Source organism: Hyperolius riggenbachi, chromosome 9 (genome assembly GCF_040937935.1).
Source record: "Hyperolius riggenbachi isolate aHypRig1 chromosome 9, aHypRig1.pri, whole genome shotgun sequence".
Lineage (NCBI taxonomy): Eukaryota > Metazoa > Chordata > Amphibia > Anura > Hyperoliidae > Hyperolius > Hyperolius riggenbachi.
In genome coordinates, this window is record NC_090654.1 from 236688467 (window position 1) to 236713198 (window position 24732).

General features: G+C 47.2%; 1 protein-coding gene across 1 annotated transcript in view; it reads right to left on the bottom strand.

Annotated features, from left to right (window-relative positions):
* Nucleotides 1-2073: 2073 nt before the first annotated feature.
* NEMF (nuclear export mediator factor) overlaps nucleotides 2074-24732 on the bottom strand; it is a 91018-nt gene continuing 68359 nt past the window's right edge. The window contains exons 24-33 of the mRNA XM_068254170.1: nucleotides 23611-23659; nucleotides 23481-23527; nucleotides 19800-19932; nucleotides 13322-13399; nucleotides 13041-13241; nucleotides 9260-9292; nucleotides 8125-8231; nucleotides 6355-6398; nucleotides 4629-4708; nucleotides 2074-4531 (exon numbers count right to left, since the gene is read on the bottom strand). Of these exons, the coding sequence (XP_068110271.1) occupies nucleotides 4454-4531; nucleotides 4629-4708; nucleotides 6355-6398; nucleotides 8125-8231; nucleotides 9260-9292; nucleotides 13041-13241; nucleotides 13322-13399; nucleotides 19800-19932; nucleotides 23481-23527; nucleotides 23611-23659 (850 nt within the window). The 3' untranslated portion in view covers nucleotides 2074-4453. The remainder of the gene's footprint in view (nucleotides 4532-4628; nucleotides 4709-6354; nucleotides 6399-8124; nucleotides 8232-9259; nucleotides 9293-13040; nucleotides 13242-13321; nucleotides 13400-19799; nucleotides 19933-23480; nucleotides 23528-23610; nucleotides 23660-24732) is intronic.

A 24732-nucleotide genomic window follows, 5' to 3' on the forward strand; every position in this document is an offset into this window, starting at 1 on the left:
AACTATGGAAAGATGGATATCATTTTAAAGCTCTCTTTCTCCTCTTTCTGGCGACACCTAAATCGTCGCCCTACGCCTTTTAGTTTTCTTTATTTTTGCAAGTGAAATCGCGGCCGCGGCAATTTAAATCGCGAAAATAGCGAAAACTAAAAGGCGTAGGGCAGCGGTTTATATATCATTGGAAAGAGGAGAAAGAGAGCTTTAAAATGATATGCATCTTTCCATAGTTTCTGCACTGCTCGGAGTCCCTTTAAGAGGTTAAGCTCTGCCTCATCAAAGAAAACTGCCTCTGCATTTTTCCCCTGATGCTGTGCAAAGCATGATGGGATTTCCTATGTTCTTGTTGCCTAGCAACTGGAGGGGGGGGGAGAGATTAGGACACACAACACTTGGAACTGTGTCTCATGCTCCCTGTCACCTCCTTTCCACCAAAAAGATGGCTGCCCTCATGAAATCAAACATTTGCCTACTCTTTTAAAACAGGGTGGGTACGATTATATTACTTACTTATTTTATCATAACTAATGTAACTTAATGACAGTATGTTTGTTTAGGCTGAAGTTCCTCTAAGGCGGCTCGTCCTTCACCCTCTGTCTGGATGGCTTTGGTCTCCCGTAATTCAGCCCAAAAGCCTGGCCAAGTCACGCATGCGTGGCCAGGCTTACTACCCCGCCTGGGATCGTTCTGTGCAAACTCTAAGGGATAGGCACATCGCAGCCAGGCTATTGAGTTTAATTATGGGGGACTGGAGCCACCCAGGGAGATGGCAAAGTACAAGCAGCTTTAAAGGGGCTTAAAGTAGCCCTGACCCTGGTTCCCCCCCTCCTTCAACTTTTAATATTGCTGGTGCTGCGATTAGCACCAGCCTCCCTCCTGTGCCCCCCTGTTCTGCTCAGTCGAAGTCTTTGACTGAGGCTGAACATCGAATATAAGGGGGGAGGAAGTGGCAGTTCTTCCTCCTTGCTGTGCATATATAACTCCGCCCCTCCACTTGCTGCTTTAGTTCCATATATGATTCACTGTACACAGCGCGCAGGGGAACTACGCTGTGTGGGACTTGTGATAATTGAAGTCAGATATTCTTCTGACTTCAATTAACATGAGCCCACACAAAGTGCAGCTCTCCTGCTCGCTGTGTGACGTGAATACCATACGAACCTAACCACGAGTGGAGGGGGGTGGAGATAAGGATGGACAGAGGGAAGGAAGAACTGTCATTTCCTCCCCAATCCTAATTGTTGCCAGAACGGGGCTGGATGGGGGAGGATGGTGCTGTGACAGCCACTGCACCAGTAATTAAACAATTTTAAAATATTTAAAGGAGAACTGTAGTGAGAGGTAGATAGAGGCTGCCATATTGGATTCCTTTTAAGCAATACCAGTTGCCTGGCTATCTTGCTGATCCTCTGCCTCTAATACGTTTTGCCCTAGACCCTGAACAAGCATGCAGTAGATCAGGCATTTGTCAGATCTGACAAGATTAGCTGCATGCTTGTTTCTGGTGCGACTCTGCAGGCAGATAGCTCAGCAGGGCTGCCAGGTAACTGGTATTGCTTAAAGAGGATCTGTAACATGAAAAGATCCCCTGGGGGGTACTCACCTCGGGTGAGGGAAGCCTCCGGATCCTAATGAGGCTTCCCACGCCGTCCTCCATCCGTCAGGGGTCTCGCTGCAGCCCTCCGTGGAGTCAGTGCAGCGGTGACGTCAATATTTACCTTCCTGGCTCCTGCGCAGGCGCTCTGACGGCTGTCGGCTCCGAACTACACGGAAATACCCAATCGCCGTCGGATCTGCTCTACTGCGCAGGCGCAAGTTTCCTGCGCCGTAGAGCGGACCCGAATGAGATCGGGTATTTCCGTGTAGTTCGGAACGGAAAGCCGCCACAGCGCTCCCGCTGGAGCCAGCAAAGGTAAATATTGAACTGACAGTCGGCACAGTCGCCGGCTGTTCGGAGGGCTGCGGCGAGACCCCCGTCGGACAGAGGACGGCGTGGGAAGCCTCATTAGGATCCGGAGGCTTCCCCCACCCGAGGTGAGTACCCCCCAGGGGATCTTTTTAATGTTACAGAGTCTCTTTAAAATGAAATCAATATGGCAGCCTCTATATACTTCTCACTACAGTTCTCCTTTAAGACCAGGTTAGGGGTACTTTAACCACTTGAGGACTGCAGTACTAAACACCCCTAAAGACTAGGCCATTTTTTCCTTAATTGACCACTACAGCTTTAAGGCATAGCTGCAGGGTCGCACAACTCAGCACACAAGTAATTTAAATTTTGCTTCCTTGGTTTTTTTTTTTTTTTTTAAACCCTTCCCACCCCCTAGCCGGCCAATCCTGGAGATTGGCTGGCATAGGCTTCTGCCTATGAGAGCCAATCGCTCTCAAGTGCCCCAGGGGGACAGCCGTGTCAAACAGATGGCAGTTACGCCGACTAAGTCTCCCGAGCGGCGATCGCTGCTTGGAGACTGAAGGCAGGGCGGCGCTCAGCCTGCGCGCGATCTCCTGCAAACTGCAGCCCTAAGACTTGACGCTAATTGGCGTTAGGCAGTCCTGGGGCTGCCGCCGCGGCTAGGCCCATTGGCGTGAGGCGGTCTTCTAGTAGTTAAGGAAGCCCCAGGTAAGTATAAAACCTGAGATGCTTCTCCTCTCAGGTAAACTTTAAGTGCATGGAAAAGATAACACTGAATCTATGCAGTTCAGCTGAAACAATGAAAAAAAACTTGCAAGTGTGATCCCTCCCTAAAGGTTTGTTCACACTGGAGGCGTTTTTGGTCTTTTTTTCACGCAGGCGATTTTGAAAATGCATGCCAAAGACTTGTGCAATAAATGTCTATGAGAATGATTATATCAGTGTGGGTCGTACACTGGGTGGGCAGCAAAGTGATTCCGCCTCAATGGAAGGTATAGGAGAAATGCAAAACACTCACAAAATCAATTTATGCAGCGATTACATTCGCATTTTAAGAATAAATACATTGTATTGTTTTCCAGGTCAAAGAGTTCACTTCCTGATTTGCGTCAGGGAGTGAAAAAACACGATCGATCTAAAAAAAAAAAAAGCACTTATTAAAAGCGCTTTACAAAAACTTCAGTGCCCACCCAAGCGCCGGGAGGAGAAAAAAAACAAAAATGACAAATGCAAACCCTAATGTGAAAGAGGCTTAAAAGCTTCCACCCAAGGAAAGCCTAATTAGTGGCGGAAAAAACAAGATATAGATCAATAAATTGTGTTAAGAAGTGATAAAGTTATTAGCGAATGAATGGGAGGTGTAAATTGCTCCGATGCATAAGGTGAAAAATCCCTGCCGACTGAAATGGTTAACATCCTATTTAGGAGTGGGGTATAAATTAGATACAATTGTTTATCTCAGCAGTATATTTTTTGCAATAAATGCCCAGGCATGTTCATGACATACCAGATGCAAAATCTGTCATTAAACCCTCCCCAATGCCTCAGTTTGTACAACCAATGGTGACAATCGGTACTAAAGAAAACATTGCAACAGCTGCCGCCAAAGCCCGATTGGCTGCTCTGAGCAAATGCAAACTTTTGCTCCAGTTTTCTACTTTACCTGTTGTGCTTAGTTAGGCCTGGTGCACACCAAAACCCGCTAGCAGATCCGCAAAATGCTAGCAGATTTGGAAACGCTTTTTCTTCTTTTTCTGCAGTGTTTCAGCTAGCGTTTTGCGGTTTTGTGTAGCGGTTTTGGTGTAGTAGATTTCATGTATTGTTACAGTAAAGCTGTTACTGAACAGCTACTGTAACAAAAACCGCCTGGCAAACCGCTCTGAAGTGCCGTTTTTCAGAGCGGTTTGCGGTTTTCCTATACTTAACATTGAGGCAGAAACGCCTCCGCAATCCAAAATCTGCAGCAGCCCGGGAGTATGCGTTTCTGCAAAACGCCTCCCGCTCTGGTGTGCACCAGCCCATTGAAATACATTACCCAAGCGGATCCGCACCCGCAAGCGGATCGCAAACCGAAGCCGAAACGCTCTGGTGTGCACTAGGCCTTACTGGGGATAGTCAATGAGATGCAAATCGCAGCAAGTTAATGCAAGATTTTTAACTCTGTATGCAGCCTACAAATATACCAATTAAATTCCACCTCTGCAGAATGCGATTGGTCCATTTTTAAGCTGCATCTATTGCATGCAAAACACGCAGAATCCAGCAGCAGCAACTAAGAATTATTTGCATCTCATTGACCATCCCTATTAGTGCTAGAAAAACATATGGGTGTAACCAAGCACATTTTCCTTCTCACTATTTAAAATAACGGCCCAAAATCTCCTTGTTGAGCCCGTAAGATCTCTAAAGTGCAGAGTGTTACTGAGAAATCTCCCAGGTTTCCTCTTGATTGGATGCTCTATGGGCCATAGACAGCATTTTACACTGACGCAGAGATCTGACCCCAATTTCAAGCACATGCACAGTCCTTCCTGTTCAGCACAATCATTTCTTCTTTGCATTCAGCAGATTAGGTGCTGACACTTTCACCTTCCCTGGCATATTTCTGGACAAGTCTGTGTCCTGCAAGAGAAGCCATAACATGAGTGGTCACAGCCGGATAGTAATGATTTCATAGAAGGGTATATTGTCATACTGCACATGGAAGGACCGCACCTACCTTAACACTGCGTAATAAGTCCTTCTCTCTGGCTGAGGCCTCCTTGGAATGCATGAAGCTGTTCAGGGCCATTTTAGCAGCTTTAGACAGAGAAATGAACGCTAGTTAAAAGTTTTGCTAAGAAATAGAACGAGTAGCAAAGCATCTATGTTGTTTTCCAGTACAGAAAAAGTTATTAAAAAAAACTTCAATTATCTATACAATAGATAGCTCTGAGCTATTCAACATACCTATGAAATTGCCGCCAGGAGACTTGGGTGCAAGATATAGCCGCTACATGGCTAACCGTGCTGCTGCACAATCCCAGCGGCGTTAATTACTATTCCCCCTCCAGGTCCACGTGGATGGTGGGGAATGATGCAATTCGTCTTCCACCTATTGCTGGTGGCCGAATTACAATGTTCTAAAATTAACTTCAGCTCAGTCTTCTGACAGCGCTGAAGTTACTCACTGTGCGCTGCTATAGCAGTTATTCCTATTATGGTCTATGGTGGTGCCGGCTGTGCCCAAATCTCTTGTGCTGTTATTACAGCGCTCGGCTATTCAACCCAACTTAGGTTGAATATAGTCCTTGGGGCACTTGAACAGACAAGAATCAGTGAGAGATACCTTGAGATAAGGTTTTACTGCAGCAATGTTCAAAGGCTCATTATTTCTGCTTTATTTTATGTCTTAAATGACAGGTCAAAACAAAGTTAAATAAATAAATCTACTTACCTGGGGCTTCCTCCAGCCCCTGGCAGCATATCTGTCCCTTACCATAGATCCGGTGTCCCTGGATCTACTTCGTTGCCAATGCTGACCTTGCCAGGTCTGCATCTATTGTGCCTGCCCTAGCTCACTTAGCCTGGAGCATTCTGTGCAAGTGCAGGAGTACTGCACCTGCGCAGAACACTCCCAGTTATGAGAGCTTGAGCGGTGCCATTGTGCAGGCGCCGTAGATGCAGACCTGGCAAGGTCAGCATTTGCAACGAAGGGGATCCGGTGACACCGGAGCTATGGCAAAGGACAGATAAGCGGCCAGGGGCTGGAGGAAGCCCCAGATATGTTGATATTTTTTGCTCGGGCCGATCGACAGCAATCAGCAAAGCGCTGATAAAGTGCTAAGTGTGAACCAGCCCTCAGTGTGCTCATTGTTACAGCAATTGGTTGCTAACGGATGCCTCTGGAACCTTTTCATATCAAAAATAAGCTATACAAAGTAGTGTTTTTCAAGCAAAAAGAGATGGTGGGAGGAGGGTTATAAAGCATGATGGCTGCTGTGGCTCCCTCTGTAAAGGTTGAGAGAGGTGAGCCCTCCTCAGCCATGAGTCAGACATTTAGGTTCAATTCCTGTAGACGTCAACCCCTATGCTTTTAGTTGACGCCGACCTAAATTTATAGACTTATAATCAAGTATTTACAGTATTTAAATTAGAGCTAGCAAACATTGTCTGAAAACAGCTGTTCACACACCTCTGAACCCACCACACCCATCATGGCCGCTGATTAGGCAGGGCAGCCCTCTTTTGTGATTGTGTGTAGATAACCCTCCTGGCCACCAGGGGAAGCCCTGTTTTGACAGTGAGTGTTTTTTTGTTGACCTGATCACAAGTCTGTTTGGAGTTGTGGGGCCCTTTTGAAGGGAAGACCCATAACTGAGATTGGCATGAGTCCAGAGGAAGTGAAATACAATCTTTGTTATTGAAATATCCGTTCAGGAAGAAACTGTGCTGCAGAATCCTACCTTTTCCCTTCTTCTGAGTTCCAGGAGTTAATTTCACTTTGTATCTGCAACGAAAAAATAAAAAAAAATACATGCTTATAGTGATATAAGCTGGCACACAACTACTCCACTTACAGGAATCCTGAAGAAAGAAGAATATGGAGGGGGCATTGCTGTCTTTTTTAAAATAAATCTCCCCGTTGTGCTGTTCCTTCACCTTAAACAGTTCACAGTGGGGTGTTGCTGTGTAACCGAGCTTACTTAAATTGTCATAACGCACTGTAATTGCAAGTTTATAAGACATTGAGGGTATTTGGAGCAATGCGATCCAATAAACTTATCCCAATGCCGAGCATGCAGTGCAGTTACTGCATAACGCACGTTAATGGTGGCAGTGAAGTATACTTTCTATTGACTGTATGCGACATAATGCACGGATAACGTGCAATGTGACTTTTCCCTTCTGTTGCGTTCTTGCCATTACTGTACAATGAATCCAATGAAGCTGCCCACTGTGAACTTAGCCTAATATTTTATGATCACTGATCCAGATCAGGTGTTCCCATGGCTCACAACTATCATGGATTAGGCATTGGGATGATCCTAGGCCAGGGGTCTGCAACCTTTAAGAATGAAAGAGCCACTTGGACCCGTTTCCGAAAAGAGAAAAAAAACTGGGAGCCGCAAAACCATTATAAAACAGATATGTCCCCAATATGCACAAATCGTTAGCAGATATGTCCCCAATATGCACAAATCGTTAGCAGATATGTCCCCAATATGCACAAATCGTTAGCAGATATGTCCCCAATATGCACAAATCGTTAGCAGATATGACCCCAATATGCACAAATCGTTAGCAGATATGTCCCCAATATGCAGATATAACCCCAATAAGCACAAATTGTTAGCAGATATGTCCCCAATATGCACAAATCGTTATCAGATATGTCCCCAATATGCACAAATCGTTATCAGATATGTCCCCAATATGCACAAATCGTTAGCAGATATGTCCCCAATAAGCACAAATTGTTAGCAGATATGTCCCCAATATGCACAAATCGTTATCAGATATGACCCCAATGTGCACAAATCGTTATCAGATATGTCCCCAATATGCACAAATCGTTAGCAGATATTTCCCCAATATGCAGAAATGACCCCCAATATGCACAAATCGTTAGCAGATATGTCCCCAATATGCAGAAATGACCCCCAATATGCACAAATCATTAGCAAATATGACCCCAATATGCACAAATCCTTCAGCAGAAATGACCCCAATATGCACAAATCCTTCAGCAGAAATGACCCCAATATGCACAAATCCTTCAGCAGATCTGAAAAGAAAACCCCATTTACTCACCTAGTAAGAAGACCTCCTGTCACGATCTCCTCCTGTCCCGACCTCCGGTCCCGACCTCCTTGTGGCGCGCAACTCCGTCGGCTCCTCTTCCTTCCCGACGTCACGTCCTGCCTGCACTACATGGCTACGGGGAAAATGGCTGCCTGAAGCCCTGCACTGGTCTGGCGGCCTCTCTGATAGGCTGCCGGCCAGCGGCAGCACACGTGACGTCACACGCGCAAACGTCACACGCGCGCCGCAACCACTGACACCCACTACCGGTGTAGTGTCAGAATGGGCAGCCCTGCAGCACCGGAGCCGGGACTGAGCCGCGGCAAAGGGGAAAAAGAGCCGCTTGCGGCTCCGGAGCCGCGGGTTGCCGACCCCTGTCCTAGGCCATGAACACCCATGACTTTCAAGCAATATGGTTAGAGGGCACTCACTTGTAATTGATCAAAGCAGTGTACGGAGCGCACACAGGCACAGAGAATAGTAAGATGTCCTCTCCATCCGGCTGACCTGTGAGTGCATCCAACAGATTTTCTGCTTCCTGCAGAAATATAGAAAGAATTCAAGTCAACAGAAACCTCTCGGAAAAAATCATGCAGCATAAGCCAACATTAAAAATTGCGCAAAAGGTGGATCAGCGCATCACCAGGCCGCCTCCGAATGGCCTACAATCAGAGGTGCGCTGAGCCCCCCAGAAACTGCAAACGCACCTTGAACCCAAACAGAAGCTCTGCATATACACCAAAAGCAAGGCTGCTAAGTGGGAGCAGCTGACCAAAAATGAATTAAATTAGTACATAGTACAAGAAATGAACAGCGCTACTTAAAAACAGATAAGTGCCTACCTGCAAGAGAGTGCAAGCCCCACTTGTGGGATAAAATACACACCTAGCATACACATAACCTGTCTACCACTGGAGGATGTTGGTTTTCCGTAACAGCTTGCATGCAACTTGTTAAGTACTCGTCCCTCCCACTGCGGGGGATGACTTCTCCGTAGTGGGAGGGACGAGTACTTAACAAGTTGCATGCAAGCTGTTACGGAAAACCAACATCCTCCAGTGGTAGACAGGTTATGTGTATGCTAGGTGTGTATTTTATCCCACAAGTGGGGCTTGCACTCTCTTGCAGGTAGGCACTTATCTGTTTTTAAGTAGCGCTGTTCATTTCTTTGCTATAAGCCAACATTAGTTCATTCAAGCGAGTGAGGATTGCCTAATCCTAGCCACCCCCTCCTTCCCAAGAAAACCTCTCGTACGGTAATTACAAAAATCCCCTGTATAATGAACATTGAGCTCTTTCAGGCCTGGTCTTTGAAATCTTCTGGAGAGTGGCTGCAATGTTGTGGCACAACATTTTCTTGGTGGAGGGGCACATGCCACCACTCACCCTCTCTAATTGCTAAGAAAGTCAGACACTACTAACCAAAAAATAACCATAAAAGTGGAAAACGCCCTCCTTACTTGTACACCACCCGAGGATGAAGAAATTAACTCTCCACTGTGATGAGGCATTGCGTTTCAAGTTAACACTACAAGAATTAATTACGGTAGATAAGGAGACAGATACCTCTGATGCCTGGGCTTCCTGATCCGCGTCATCCTGGAGGTAAAACAAAACAAACCATTGACATGACAAGTATTTTCTGCACACCAACAAGCTAAACAAACAACTAATTTACATACTGGGTGCAAAAGCGAACCGACAAAGTGCACGACATGGCCGCATTCAAATCAACACTGTAGTTAAAACGATGTTGTACACAGATCATCACAACAGTATTGTGAGTTGATCTGCGGGATGGATCGGTAAACAGCTTGTTATCAGTTGGTTATCTAGTCATTTGCTACCCATACACAAGCCTGATTGTAGTCCAACAGACCAAAATCAGATGGCAATCGCACGGTTTGATTGAGTGTGTGTACGGGGACTTTTCAGGGGATCTGGCATAACACCGCTATGATTTCTGTTTGTAAAAGTAAAAATATTTGCTGCTGAAACACAGCTGGGCATCTGAAGCCACTTAGTGCTAGCCTAGTTATCAGGGATCACAGGCAGGCCAATATTCCACACTCCTACACCTGAAATACAGCATGTGTGCTACAGAAAAGAAATCTTACCTTTACAAACACCATCCAATATAGAAATCCGCTTCATCAACAGAGACAAACTACCAGCTATGGAGAGCTAATCTGTGATCCGTTTCCTGCAGTTTGCTGGCAATCAACCAGCTTGCATGGGGAAAAAAAAGCGGCACTGGGAAATGTATTCTCACACAGAATACCCCCCCCCCCCCCCTCCCCTACGAATGCCTAACCCCCAGGGCCCTTTCACACTGGTGCAGTGCATCAGATTGACGCACTGCTACCGCAGACTACTGTAACCCTATGGGGAAGTTCATATTTCCCACGTTGCGGTACGCTGCGCCGGAAGAGCCCAATCCAACGCTAGCGCAAAACTACATTACCGTGTGGGACCCTTGGCGATCTGCGTCAGCCGGAAGTCATGTTAGTGTATGGCGACGTGGGTTTTCTTTAAAATAAGTTGACATCACGGTGTGCATGCGTATTTTTAGAATACGCTTCCACAAACCTGAAACAGGAAGTGACCGCAAGCGCACTTCACGTCCTGCGCGGCTGGTGGCCAGACAGGGAACACAGTGTACTAACGTGGTGTTCCCTGAAGGCCTGTTTTTGGCAGTGCGATGCAGTGCGGTGGTCTTTTATTTTAGTACAGAATATGCGAAAATTGAATTGCTTTTGATTCAGTTTGTGACTAAAAAGAATACACAAGACAAGGGCCTCAACCCAGTGGCGTAACAATAGGCCCTGCAGCCCCTGCGCCCGCTCGGGGCCGTTTTGTGGGGGCTGGAGGGGTGGCATCATGAGGGGAAAGCCTTGGCCACAGTCGGCGGGGAGAGGGGGAAGTTCCCCCCCTCTCCCTCACCTCGGGGCTCTCCCCTCTGCGCTCCCCTCCAGCTAGCTACAGTGTGTGGGCAGCGGCGGGCAGATACATACCTTCTTCCGTGCGTTCCATCGCAGACTTCTCGCTCTAGCGGCTGACGTCACTTCCGGAAGTGACGTCAGCCGCTAGAGCGAGAAGTCTGCGATGGAACGCACAGAAGAAGGTATGTATCTGCCCGACGCTGCCCACACACTGTAGCTAGCTGGAGGGGAGCGCAGAGGGGAGAGCCCCGAGGTGAGGGAGAGAACTTCCCCTCTCCCCACCGACTGTGGCCAAGGCTTTCCCCTCATGCTGCCACCCCTCCAGCCCACAAAACGGCCACGAGCGGGCCCCTGGGGAAGGGGGGCCCACTCTGAAATTCTGCAGGGGGGCCCGGTGGGGCCCCTGCCTCAACCCTAAAACTCTTAACTTTATTCTACAATTCAGGGTTAAAATGTTAGCACATGTCTCTTGTAGTTTTGCTAAAACTTTCCAAGTTTGATAATATTTTTGAAAATTACTTTTTTATGTTTGATTAAGTTTGTTCCTACCCATTTTTTATGTGATGTGTGTCCAAGCTTGAAGACATACCAAAATGTATTCTATAACGCGTCAGGGTTAAAATGATACCACATGCCTCATTTAGTAACAAACTGGTGGTACAGTCTCCAACTACACAACAAATATATTTGTCCAGTTAGGTTTAAGTGGTAAAAACCCTCCCCATAGAAACTAACTTTAAACCCCCCCACAACAAACACCAATAACGGGTACTCCACAGGCACCCATAGTAAATATCGGTAGGAGTATGAAATTTGGCCGCCCGCTAATTGAAGCTGCATTTTCATTGCAGGTGGCCCCGGCACCTGCTATTGATCGGGTGTCGCAGACACCCAAATTTCACATCTATCCATATTTACTATGGGCGCCAATGAGCCGCTCACGCATCTTTTGCTAAGGAGGGCCCAAATTTCCTGCTTCACCCATTCACTGGGACAGAAGTATCAAAACCAACGCAAGGGTAACTGGTGCAATACAGGAGATGTTCAAAACGACCAATCAGGATCCTTGGATTGGACACTAGCACCAGGTCTACTCCAATTTTCTATGCACTGCCTCATTAGGTAATCGAGGGCTGCTTTCCCTCCACAGGGCAGCGCTTGTCTCAAGAGTCAATTCACACTAAAATTACGGTTTAGCCAGATGTTGGAAAGAAAGTCAGCCATGTGCATAGATTTTTATGGCCGACTCCCTTTTTATTCAAATCTACCAGTCATCTACAGCCCCTAACATGCCTAATTGATTAAAGTGAACCTAAAGTCAAGTAAAAAAAATGAGATTAACTCACCTGGGGCTTCCCTCAGCCCCCTGCAGCCGATCGGTTGGTCCAGGACCCGCCGGCGAACACTTCCGGCTTGGCAGTCACCGGTCGACAGGCATAGCAACGCGAGTGATTCTTCGCGTTCCCAGCCTGTATATCGCCCCCTATGCTGCTATTGCGGCCTGGTGACGGGCAAACCGGAAGTGTTCGCCGGCGGGTCCTGGACCATCGGAGCGGGGCTGCGAGGGCACTGATCGGCTGCAGGGGGCTGAGGTAAGCCCCAGGTGAGTTAATCTCTTTTTTTTTTTTACTTGACTTTAGGTTCACTTTAACTTTCATCAATTTTCTACAGCTGGTATTGAGCAGGTGGTGGACAGGGTGTAATGGCACATCAATGGCATTGTAGTTTGTTAGTGGTTAAATCGAACTTAAATTTTATTTCTGCTGAAATGTTATAACTGCATCATTTCTATACAGTGTATTTTTTCCATTTAAGTTATAATGCTCTTGTAGGCTGAGTTTACACATAAAAAGGTATCCAGTCCTGTCTTGTCCGCTTTTGACAGTTCACATCAGTTTTGTGTACAGTTCTATGGATATGTTCACACATAAATCTGTACATTTCTGGTCCAGTCCTGTCAGTTTTTTTTATCATTATGGTATGTTTCTATGGCTGTGTTTGCATTAAACATGTACACCTTTTATGTGTGGTCGGGTAAAACAGATAGAAAAATGATGCAAAATTGACAGGACAGGACTGGACCTGAAATGTACAAATTTATGTGTGAACCAAGCCTTAAACTGTTGCAGAGCAATATCGGGCCCTGATGTTTAGCGGACACAAGGCCTGATCAGTTATGGTCAGCACCAGGTCAGTTTTGGAGCAGTGGTCTTCAATGCTCCATTCACATGAGAGGAATACCTGGCACTGAACACTGCTCTGGTGCTCCAAGTACCAAGTCACACGACCAACTTGACACTGGCCATTTAGCCAGCAGATCTGGCAGAAACCCAAATGTAATATACCACAATAACTGCAAGAAAACTGCATATAATAGGTTAGTATGTGAATACGAGTCTTCTAACCTTCTCATCTGGCTGCTCCTCTAAGGTCATGTCTTCCAAATCCTGGGTTATAAAGACTTCGGTAGACCCAGAACCTTCCTTCTTCACAGGCCTGTTGCCTCGGTTACCCCCTTTTCCTTTTTGCTGCTGCTTCTTTGCTTCTTCCTTCTCTTTTCCCTTCTTCCCCTTCTTCGCTTTCTCATCCTTGCTGGACCCTGCGGACTACAAAGCAGCTTTATAGGCACTATGCTGGACTCACACAGAGCTGATGTGGTAATGAGGCGGCCAGTGTGGCGTCTTACCCCCAGCAGCTGCATGAAAATCTCTCTGTCCTCCTCATCCTGATCTTTATACTTCTCTTTCATCTTCTTCATTTTGCTCTACAATGGTGACAAACACACAGGAACTGAGCACATAAACACTGAGGCAGCAACGCCAGCACAGGAAATAACACGAGCCATCTACAGTCATGGGAGGGTCTGAGGTGGCACAGCCCGTAATGCTTCTCTTCTCTATAGTTTAGAAACCCAACTAAAACATATTTAGTGCAGCTTTGTTTTCTACAAATTATACATAAAGTTTAGTAAAAAAAAATGTTTTTAACAAAAGGAAAAATGCCCACTGCAATAGTTCATAGCTCCTTGGCCCATAATTGTTTCCATATTTACCCAGGGCTTCCTTAAGACCCTTGAGGTTGCAAATTCCTCACAGTCTCCCTCGCTGGCCAGGCACACTCCCCCGTAGCAGATTCTGTGCCTGTGCTACTGGCAACTACAGCTGACGGGCATGCGCGACGAAGCGATCCTCTGAACGATCCTCCGGTCCCTTCACCTGCGCAGGACACTCCCGGCGACGGGAGCGCGAACGCAGTGGACATCGACTTGCAAGTTAGCGAAAGCGAGCCTCATTGACTTTCCGAAATTTACCACACACTGCAACATCTTTAGTACTGGCAGGTCATCTCTGTGGAATGTTTATCTACTGAGAGCTCTAAAGCCAGTAGAAAACACACCTGGTCTCCAAGAATACTCTAGACAGGAGAATTCCTCATAATAAGCAGCCTAGGCCAGCGGTGGCGAACCTATGGCACGCGTAGCCTAATCTGCTGGCACGCCACCGCTGCTTATGAACTGGCCGCAGCGTCTACTAGACGCCGCCGCGCCAGTTCATAGTCCGCAGCCCTGCAGTCTCCCGGGAGGCAGACCAGGGCTACTGCAAGATGGCTGCGGAAGCCCTGTACTGGAGACTATTTGTGTCTCCAGTACAGGGCTTCGGGCGCCATCTTCCCGTAGCCCTGCACTCTGCCTGTCAGAGGCAGCGCGGGAGACTGCAGGAGGAACGTCCGGGGGAGATACGCGCCAGAGCCCAGCCGAGAGAGAAGACTTCTGTCAGGTGAGTACATCACTTTTTTTTTTCAGGTAAAATTCGTCCCACTGTGTTGTTTTCTGGTAAAATGTTTTGTCACATTGTGTTTATGTCCTGTGACATGCTGCCCACTATGTTTGTTTTCTGGTGAAATGTGGCCCGCTGCGTTTGTTTTCTGGTGAAATGCTGCCCGCTGCGTTTGTTTTCTGGTGAAATGCGGCCCACTGCGTTTGTTTTCTGGTGGAATGTGGCCCACTGCGTTTGTTTTCTGGTGAAATGTGGCCCACTGCGTTTGTTTTCTGGTGGAATGTGGCCCACTGCGTTTGTTTTCTGGTGAAATGTGGCCCACTGCGTTTGTTTTCTGGTGAAATGCTGCCCGCTGCGTTTGTTTTCTGGTGAAATGCTGCCCGCTGCGTTTGTTTTCTGGTGAAATGCTGCCCGCTGCGTTTGTTTTCTGGTGAAATGCGGCCCACTGCGTTTGTTTTCTGGTGGAATGTGGCCCACTGCGTTTGTTTTCTGGTGAAATGTGGCCCACTGCGTTTGTTTTCTGGTGGAATGCGGCCCACTGCGTTTGTTTTCTGGTGGAATGTGGCCCACTGCGTTTGTTTTCTGGTGGAATGTGGCCCACTGCGTTTGTTTTCTGGTGGAATGTGGCCCACTGCGTTTGTTTTCTGGTGGAATGTGGCCCACTGCGTTTGTTTTCTGGTGGAATGTGGCCCACTGCGTTTGTTTTCGAGTGAAATGCTGCCCACTGCGTTTGTTTTCTGGTGAAATGCTGCCCACTGCGTTTGTTTTCTGGTGAAATGTGGCCCACTGCGTTTGTTTTCTGGTGAAATGCGGCCCACTGCGTTTGCTTGCTGGTGAAATGCTACCCTCTGCGTTTGTTTTCTGGTGAAATGCGGCCCACTGCGTTTGTTTTCTGGTGAAATGTGGCCCACTGCGTTTGTTTTCTTGTGAAATGCTGCCCGCTGTGTTTGTTTTCTGGTGAAATGTGGCCCACTGCGTTTGTTTTCTTGTGAAATGCTGCCCGCTGTGTTTGTTTTCTGGTGAAATGTGGCCCACTACGTTTGTTTTCTGGTGAAATGCTGCCCGCTGTGTTTGTTTTCTGGTGAAATGCTGCCCGCTGTGTTTGTCTTCTGGTGAAATGCTGCCCGCTGTGTTTGTTTTCTGGTGAAATGTGGCCCACTGCGTTTGTTTTCTGGTGAAATGTGGCCCACTGCGTTTGTTTTCTGGTGAAATGTGGCCCACTGCGTTTGTTTTCTAGTGAAATGCTGCCCACTGCGTTTATTTTCTGGTGCAATGTGGCCCACATTGCATGATTTTCTGCTGAAATGTTACCAACATTGCATTATTTTCTGCTGAAATGTTGCACACATCGTGTTTATTTTCTGGTGTCTGGGGTAACTGTTGCTGCATTTATTATTAAGGGCTCATTCACACTACAGAACGTATGCACGAATGCGATTTCATGCATGCGCTGCCAAAGCACAGTGATCGCACGGAATGCACGTTGTGGTGCGCTAAAGCGTGGACGTCGGCAGCTGTACCCATCAGGGAAACGTATGCGTTGTGCGTTAAAATGTTCCCAGATGCGTTACAACGTGACGCATGGGAACGCACACCTGTAGTGTGAATGGTAACATGGAAGTCTATTGACTTTCATGTTACCATATGAATCTTACATTATGTGCGTTGCGTCAAAACTGACAGCGCAGCAAATAGTGTGAATGAGCCCTTAATGGTCATAGTTGGCTATATTTGCTGCTTTGGGGTTATGGCCGGTATAAATAGCATCACACAGTTTCTGCAGACCCATGATGCGAATCCTCGTTTCACCACATCATGGCGGAAAACACTGCTTTCTTATGCCTCGCTGTTACATCATTATGTTAGCTCCGCCCATACAATATCATGGCCACGCTCATTTTTCGGCGCAAACCCCCCCCCATTGGCACTCAGAGATAAATAAGCCGATGTTAGGTCACAGTTTGGGCACTCGGCCTCTGAAAGGTTAGCCATCACTGGCCTAGGCTAAACCTAAGCAGAAAGGCAGGGCTACATACCAATATAGAGCAATATTTGGCTAGAGGAAGTGTTTCTGATGTGGACACCAGGATATTTAATGTAAAAGTGGGTATCCTGAATACTTTACTACAATCTACTATATGTTGTTACAGTTCCTCTTTAATGTAAACATGTATGTATTCGTACATCCAGATACGTATTAAACACATAGGAAGGTAGAATAGAAAGGTGCTGGCACTGCAGCTAGGGGTGCAGGGAGGGTTGCAGGGGTGCAGGCCAGATATCCGGTGCAATGCAGCTAGACCAGCGTGCTCAGGCTCAGATAGACATCATATGCAGACAGAGAAAAGGATGAGAAATGCCGGCACTGCTGTAAACTGCTTGTTTATTCATAACACATGGTGCAACATCGTGGATTCAATTGTATGCATATTGAGACGTAACATACCGGTTTGCTGGTAAAGCTGTGCGGTGGGTGCTGGGGGATGAGAGCCTTACGGCCGTTTCGCGCGAATGCGAAGCGCATTCGCGCGAAACGGCTGTGAGGCTCTCATCCCCCAGCACCCACCGCACAGCTTTACCAGCAAACCGGTATGTTACGTCTCAATATGCATACAATTGAATCCACGATGTTGCACCATGTGTTATGAATAAACAAGCAGTTTACAGCAGTGCCGCATTTCTCATCCTTTTCTCTGTCTGTATTAAACACATACCAGCATGGAGTGGATGTGGGTGCAGATGGGGAAGGACTGCATGCCTTTTATTGGGAGGGACTGACTGGTATGCTGTGGTACTAAGCTCCCTTAGGCCTGATCAGAGTTACGCCAGCCATCCGTCACACGTGCTATTATCCGTGCACTGACAACTAAGTGCCTGCCACCTCTCCGTTCTGTATTTAGGGCAACTACTCTCCTCTCTTCACGCGGATGTGAATAAAAGGAGAGTGTTTATGTTGGTTGGATGTGGGAGAGGCAGCTGTCAGCCGCTGAGGATCTACCAAGTGCTGCATCAGTTTTTATTCCAAAGCCAAACATTCTTGTGCAGAACAAATTTAAAATAACATCCTATTAAAGGGACACTTAAGCCAGAAAAAAAAATGTTTTACTCACCTGGGGCTTCTACCAGCCCCCTGCAGCAGTCCTGTGCCCTCGCAGCCACTCACTAATCCTCTGGTCCCCCGCTGCCAGCTAGTTTCGTTTTTGCCGACAGGCCCGACAGGACTGGCCACGCGTAGCTTTTTCCGCATTCCCGACTGTAATTAGCGATATTGCGGGCCGCAACGCGTACAAAAATACGCGTTGCCGCATATCTACGCGTTCGTAATGCGGCAACGCGGATTTTTGTACCCGCAATAGCGCTAATTACAGTCGGAAATGCGGAGAAAGCTACACGTGGCCAGTCCTGACGGCAAAAACGAAACTAGCTGGCAGCGGGTGACCAGAGGATTAAGCTAAGTACTCACGGGTGGACAATTGTAGCTGTCGCTGCACACGGGAGCGTGTGCGCGACAGTTCGGAGGCAGTTCGGCGACAGCTCGTCGCCAAGTCCCTCTGCATACACACGGCAGCAGAGGGATTAGCGATGCGGCGGAAGCTGTCGCCGAGATTCCTCCCCCCCGCCGGATGCTCCGTGTACTGTGTGTGGGTAGCTGTCGCTAGCCCGCATACACATGCGGGGCTAGCGACAGTTCCGGCGAGGTTGCGGCGACGGCTGTAGCCGGCGATTGAACATGTCAATCGCCTGGCGACAGCTCCGACGGGCGACGGTTCGGGGCGCGCGCGTCATACACACGGGCGAACCGTCGCCGCAACACGCGCGTGCCACGTGGTTGCGGCAACGGCCGTACCCCGTCTGTATGAGCCTTTAGTGAGTGGCTGCGAGGGCACAGGACTGCTGCAGGGGGCTGGTAGAAGCCCCAGGTGAGTAAAACTCATTTTTTTTTTCTGACTTAAGGTTCACTATACAGTACATATGAAAACTATGCCTGAACTGGAGATTTAATGTTTAAATTTTGTTCATATACAGTAAGACTCCACACCCCCCCCCCCCCCCCCCCAAAAAAAAATTTCACCTATAGTGAAGAAACACAGAAGGCCTCTTTTTACTATCATAGAAAAGGGATTGGGAAAAAAAAATCTAACAAAGCATGTTTACATAGCAAGGTAGCAATAGCTGTAGTGACAGCCAGATAATAGCGAGTGGGGCTGCATTTTCCATCATCATTGACAAAATGTTTATATAACACTGCTGCAAAGTGCAAAACAAGTATTATATCTTTATTGCAAATTTAAAAGCCTTCTTAAAGGGACACTTACGTCATCCCCCAAAAATTAGTTTTACTCACCTGGGGCTTCCAATAGCCCCCTGCAGCTGTACGGTGCCCTCGCCGTCTCCCTCCGATCCTCCTGGCCCTGCCAGAAGCCACTTCCGGTTTCAGCGACAGGAGCCGACAGGCAGGGAACGCAAGTGATTCTTCACATTCCCGGCCACAATAGCGCCCTCTGTGCTGCTATAGCATAGAGTATATATCATATAGGAGCACAGAGGGCGCTATTGTGGCCGGGAAAGTGAAGAATCACTTGCGTTCCCTGCCTGTCGGCTCCTGTCGCCGAAACCAGAAGTGGCTGCCCGTGGGGCCAGGAGGATCGGAGGGAGACTGTGTGGGATGACTTAAGTGTCCCTTTAAAGCGAACCTGAACTCAGAACTTCCTCTCTGCTCTAAAAGATAAGTAACAGCATAACATTTACATCCTGCAATAAATCTGCTGTGTGTCTACCTCCTGCTTTCATGCAGGCAGACATAGGGTTAAAGCGGACCTGAACTCAGAACTTCCTCTCTGCTCTAAAAGATAACAGCATAACATTTACATCCTGCAATAAATCTGCCATGTGTCTACCTCCTGCTTTCATGCAGGCAGACATAGGGTTAAAGCGGACCTGAACTCAGAACTTCCAATATGCGCTAAAAGATACGCGACAGCATAGTAACCTTTAAAGAAAAACATTTCTTTGTTACAGCTGATACAAATCCTGCAATAAATCTGCAGTGTGTCTACTTCCTGCTTTTATGGAAGCAGACATATTGTTAACATCCTGTGCTTTCAAATAAGTTTATCTGCCATGGCAGTCAGCTGACACAGGGGAGAGATCAAATTACAACTTGTGATTAGACACAGATGAGGGGGATTTAGACAGGCTAAACTCTCTAAATACATACAGGGTGCATTTCTCTAGGTTTTCCTTCTGTCCTGCGCAAGAGTTTAGGTCCACTTTAACATCCTGTGTTTACAAATTAGCTGCTCTGCCAAGGACTGCTGAGATTCCTGAGCAGACACAGCTGAGAGATCAAATTACACTTGTGATTAATCACAGATGAGTAAGTCTTACCTTCTGCCCTCTCTTAACTGGCTGCTGCACGGAGCCCTCTTGTGCTTTTGGAGCAGCTACATCAGCCTTCTCCACATCTCCGACCTCCTGGATATCTTCATCATCATTTGGTTTCTTTTTCTTTTTCAGTTCACTAAATAAAAAGAACCGCCTGATCTTAAGATACTGCTCATCATATGACATAAGCCCAGGTCTGTTGTGTCTCTCAAAGCTTTTTATTCTATTTCAGCCTTCGGCCTGTAGGTGAATGCTTTACATTGTGCACTCAGAGGTAACATATTTACATAAAGGATAAAAATATCAACTCTTCTGTGTCCTGTTACCAAAGAGGAGGCTGCTCATGTCTACGGTTTGTCCCTGGCCTCACCCCTCTTGTGGCATACATGCAAAAAGGGGGCTGGGAAAATTTGGGGGATGGAAAGAGCAGCTTGTAGAATACTGGTAAAAGTAACAATATTTTATTATTGGCCAGTGGAAATTCCAATGGTTGAATACTAGTAAATGTTACCGATATTGGACAACAGCCAAACCTAACCCAGGGGCATAGCAAAAAACCCGGCAAGGGATGCAGCCGCAGGAAGGCCTAGAAGCCACAGGGGGCCCTGTGGGGGGAGAAGTTTCTTTTCCCTGTCCTGAGAGACTGACAACTAAGGGCACGGAGAGATAAAGCTTTCTGTTCTCTGCACAATTGTTCTAATGACTGCATCTGCTCAGCCACTGATAAGGAATCATACAAAGTTTTGTAGGCAAAGTTTTGTAGACAGTCCATATTCAGTGTGCAGCAGGCTCCTGTGTACAGAGACCTGCCCCCAACCTCTCTACCCCTTTCCAAGTGCTGTGTACTGTAGTGAAGCTGGAAGAATCTGCAGAGCCAGTTCTGCCCTCAGCCTCTCCACCCCCTTCCCAAGTGCTCTGTACTGTAGTGATGCTGGAGAAGTCTGCAGAGCCAGTTCTGCTCTATCAGAGATGGACAGAGCGAGTGTAATAAAAAGCTGAGGCTGGAAGCACACTAATCTGCCGGTTTTCTGTGTGCTGTTCTCTGTATGCGCTTTCTGCACGCCATGTGTGTCTGTATATTTGAAAACATGCATGTTTGATTACAAAAGCGAATGTAATTGATAGAGAAAATGCGTGCAGTGCTTCCCTGCTGTCTGTTTTTATCTGCTTGGAGAAAACACATTCAAGGGTGCACTGACCAATGGAATAACATTGGTTCTTGGTTTACCTGTGCAGAAAGCAAAGGGGGGAGAAGGGCATTGAAAGTTTCGCAGGGGGGCCCAGGGATTTCTAGTTACGCCCCTAACCTAACCCTATTCTAGGGCCCTCCCTGATACCCAACCCTATTGACCCCCATCTGCCCATGCCTAATGCTAACCAACCCACCTACCGATGCCTAACGCTAATCCCCCCACCAATGTCTAACCCTAACCAACTACCTACCAAGGCCTAACCCTATTGACCCCAGGGCTGTGGAGTCGGGAGTCGAGGAGTCAGAGCAATTTTGGGTACCTGGAGTCGGAGTTGGTGGTTTCATAAACTGAGGAGTCGGATGATTTTTGTACCAAATCCACAGCCCTGTTAAGTATTAGACTTAGGAGTCGGAGCCATTTTGGGTACCTGGAGTTGGAGTCGGTGGTTTCATAAAATTGAGGAGTCAGATGATTTTTGTACAGACTCCACTGCCCTGATCGACCCCCCTGCCAATGCCTAACCAACCCACCTGCTGATGCCTAACCCAATCCCCTCCCCCCCCCCCCCCCCGATGCCTAACCCTAACTAACTTCCCCCAGCGATGCTAAACCTTAACCAACCCCCCTTCCCCCCGCCACCTTTATGCACGATGTACAGAAACAAGAAATATCAGGTGCCATGGAAGTTTGGACACCACCATAGGCATCCATACATACTACGCCTGCTATTTGTAGGCGCAATTAGCATAGGCACAAGTCCCCCTATAGCTGTAATTTGCATGGGCACCAAGGCGGAGCCCACATTTCCTGCTTTACTCTCGTGACTTTCCATTAATGGCAACCTGGTGTCCTGAGCCACCACCTATATGCCAAATGCGAAGTCATTTATACCTGTGAATCTTGAATTATTCTTCAGAGGGCAAGAATTCTCTTCCACCCTCCCCGCCCACACTTTTTCATGGTGTAGTGAACAATGTGATATACTTATACTGGATGTACACAATATGATTTTTTTGGGACAAGAATCGTTGTTCTTTAACGCATCCTGCGGGTCTCAGGCAATAAACCTGCTTTTTATATGGCCACAGAGTATCTAGAAAAATATATACTCAGTCTTGTGGCTCGGCTGCCGTTTTTCTAAGTACTGAGAAAACAAAGATAATAACTACTTTAGTGGTTTTAAAATGTAAATGGTTTAGGGAACTAAATGATAAAGCGAAATCTACCACATAGTTTACACGGCATATCCTGTACCTGTAAGTTGCTAAATGTTTTATAATAAAATCATGTGACCACCTGTCCCAACAGCTTCCATCAGCCCCTTAGCTGTAGAGTTCACTTCCTCATCTGGCCAAACTTTTTTTTCCCCACCCAGTGGCGCAGCCAAGAAGTTGTAGGCCCCGGTGCAAGTTTTACAATAGGCCCCCCCAAGCACTCTGTACGTAACAGTTGATACGGCGCACCAAAACCTGCCAAGGACAGCCACGGTGTCAGAGGTGCAAGCAGGGGATGGGGACAGTTTGTTAATGATTACCACTATTCAAAGCATCTATAGAATTGATTATTATAAGCACAGTATCAATAAAGAGCTAATACTGTGGTTGAGAGTGGGCCCCTCTGGCCCAAGGGCCCCGTTGCGGTCGCAACCTCTGCACCACCTATTGCTACGCCTGTGTTCCCACCTGCAACAGCACCACATGTTGATATGCTAAGGTTAAAGTTTTGCGAGCAGAGTCTCCCTTTACTACTGCAGTAAAGTCAATTGTACACAATCAGCCCTCATCAGTCTGGCAGCCTAGGATGGCACAAAGCAGAAGACAGAGATTGCTCTCCTACACAGAGAGAAATGGACACAGAGGAACCATTCTGCTTCCTGGTGTCTGGCCTCCTGTAGGCAGGAAATAAGTTTGTATGTTCGATTTGTACCCTAGTTTGGCAGTCAGGTGAGAGCAAAATAATACTGGTAAAGTGTTACCAATATGTCTGGGATTTCAGTGATCCTCCCTGTAATCCAAAAAGGATGCCTTAGGTCCTGTACACACTGCTGAGCTTGCGCTGCGCTTTTAAAATCATATGCGTTTTTTAATCACAAGGTCTTTTGAAAAATCATAAAAATCGTGAAGACCTGTACACACTGGTGCAATGCGATTTTTCTACTTTCATGAAGGCTTTGCGATTTAAATATCGCATGTGATTTTAAAAACGCAGTGCAAGCGCAGCAGTGTGCAACCTAATCCCTCAACACTAACCATCCTATAAACGGTGCCTGAAACCTTACCGACATTTAACTTCCATCATCTTCATTTCTAGGCGTTTGATTTGGGTACCAGCCCCTCAGCTACAGTACATGAATGCCTTGAACACCTAATCAATACTAAGGCAAAGGAAGGTTGGGGGGGGGGGGGGGGGGGGGGGGGGGGGGAGAGAACTGAAGAATAACCAGATCATTAAACACCAGGATAATAATAGTTAGAGATGAGATTTTACTTACCGCCTTTCCTTAGCTGATAAATGTTTTCTATTGCCAGACTTGTCACTCTAATAGGCATAAAAGAGAAGCATTGATCAGACATGAAAGAAATATAATAATAGCAGGATCAGTCCAGTAAAAGCATCCATACCACTGGAGGGGGCTCTGCAGCCTCCGTTACAGCCGGTTTGGTCAGCGTCCTGCAGAGGAACAACAAATACAAATAAAAACCAAAAAAAAAAGTCCAAGTTTTATCATCTGCAGATCTCTCTCTAACCAGCTGGGTTGGCTGACTGACTCACGCTGAATGATTAGCCAGGAGATAACGAGAGGACCAGATCTGTCACTTTACAGCAACAAAGACTATAAGGATAACCAAGGTGAAGGAGAGTGTTAGAGTGGGGTGAGCAGGCATGAATAGGGAGAAGTCCTCATGCCCACCGCTCCCCTGTTCACCTCTGTCCCCCTCAGTTCTCTCGTTAGAAGCTGCTTCAGGGTCAGCAGCAGTGCGCGCTGCTGGGCACGCCTCATTGATAGCGCTCCCATGGCTAGGAATCTGCACATGGGCACTACAAGTCGTGACATAGGGCTCATGCCCACAACACTCAAAGCCACGGGAGCGTGATCAATGACGCAAGCTGCTGTGCCTACCGCTTTCGCACTGCTGCCGACCCGGTGTAATGAAAAATACTGCAACTTGTAATATTTTGCAACTTGAATGGACTGTGCTTGACTGCACATGCCCCGCCTTCTTTCACATTTCCCAGCTGTCATTATTTGCAACTGCCGGTGTTTAGTTCCCTCCAGGGGGGTTATGCCCTCTGGGGGAGGGGGGGGGGGGGTTATGCCCTCTGGGGGAGGGGGGGGGGGGTTATGCCCTCTGGGGGAGGGGGGGTTATTAGTTGCCCACCAGGAGGGTTCTTTATTCCCTCCAGGGGGTTATTAGTTGCCCAGTAGAGGAGGGTTCTATGTGAGAATAGGGTTGGGTTGGGCTGCATTTTCTGATACAAATACATTGAAATCAATGGTTAGGTTGCACTTTTTGATAGCCATAACTATAAACTATTGCATCTGGTTGCAAAACATTATAAAGTTGCAAAAATGTTCACCACACCGGAAGCAGTTTCTGATGGCTCTCATGAGAGAACAGAGGGGGACAGAGGTGAATGGGAGGAGCCATGGGCATGCTTACTAAACATGCTACCCCTGTTCTCACAATCTTCTTTGCCTTGGTTATTCTTTATTAAAGGGAACCTTAACTGAACAGGGGGTA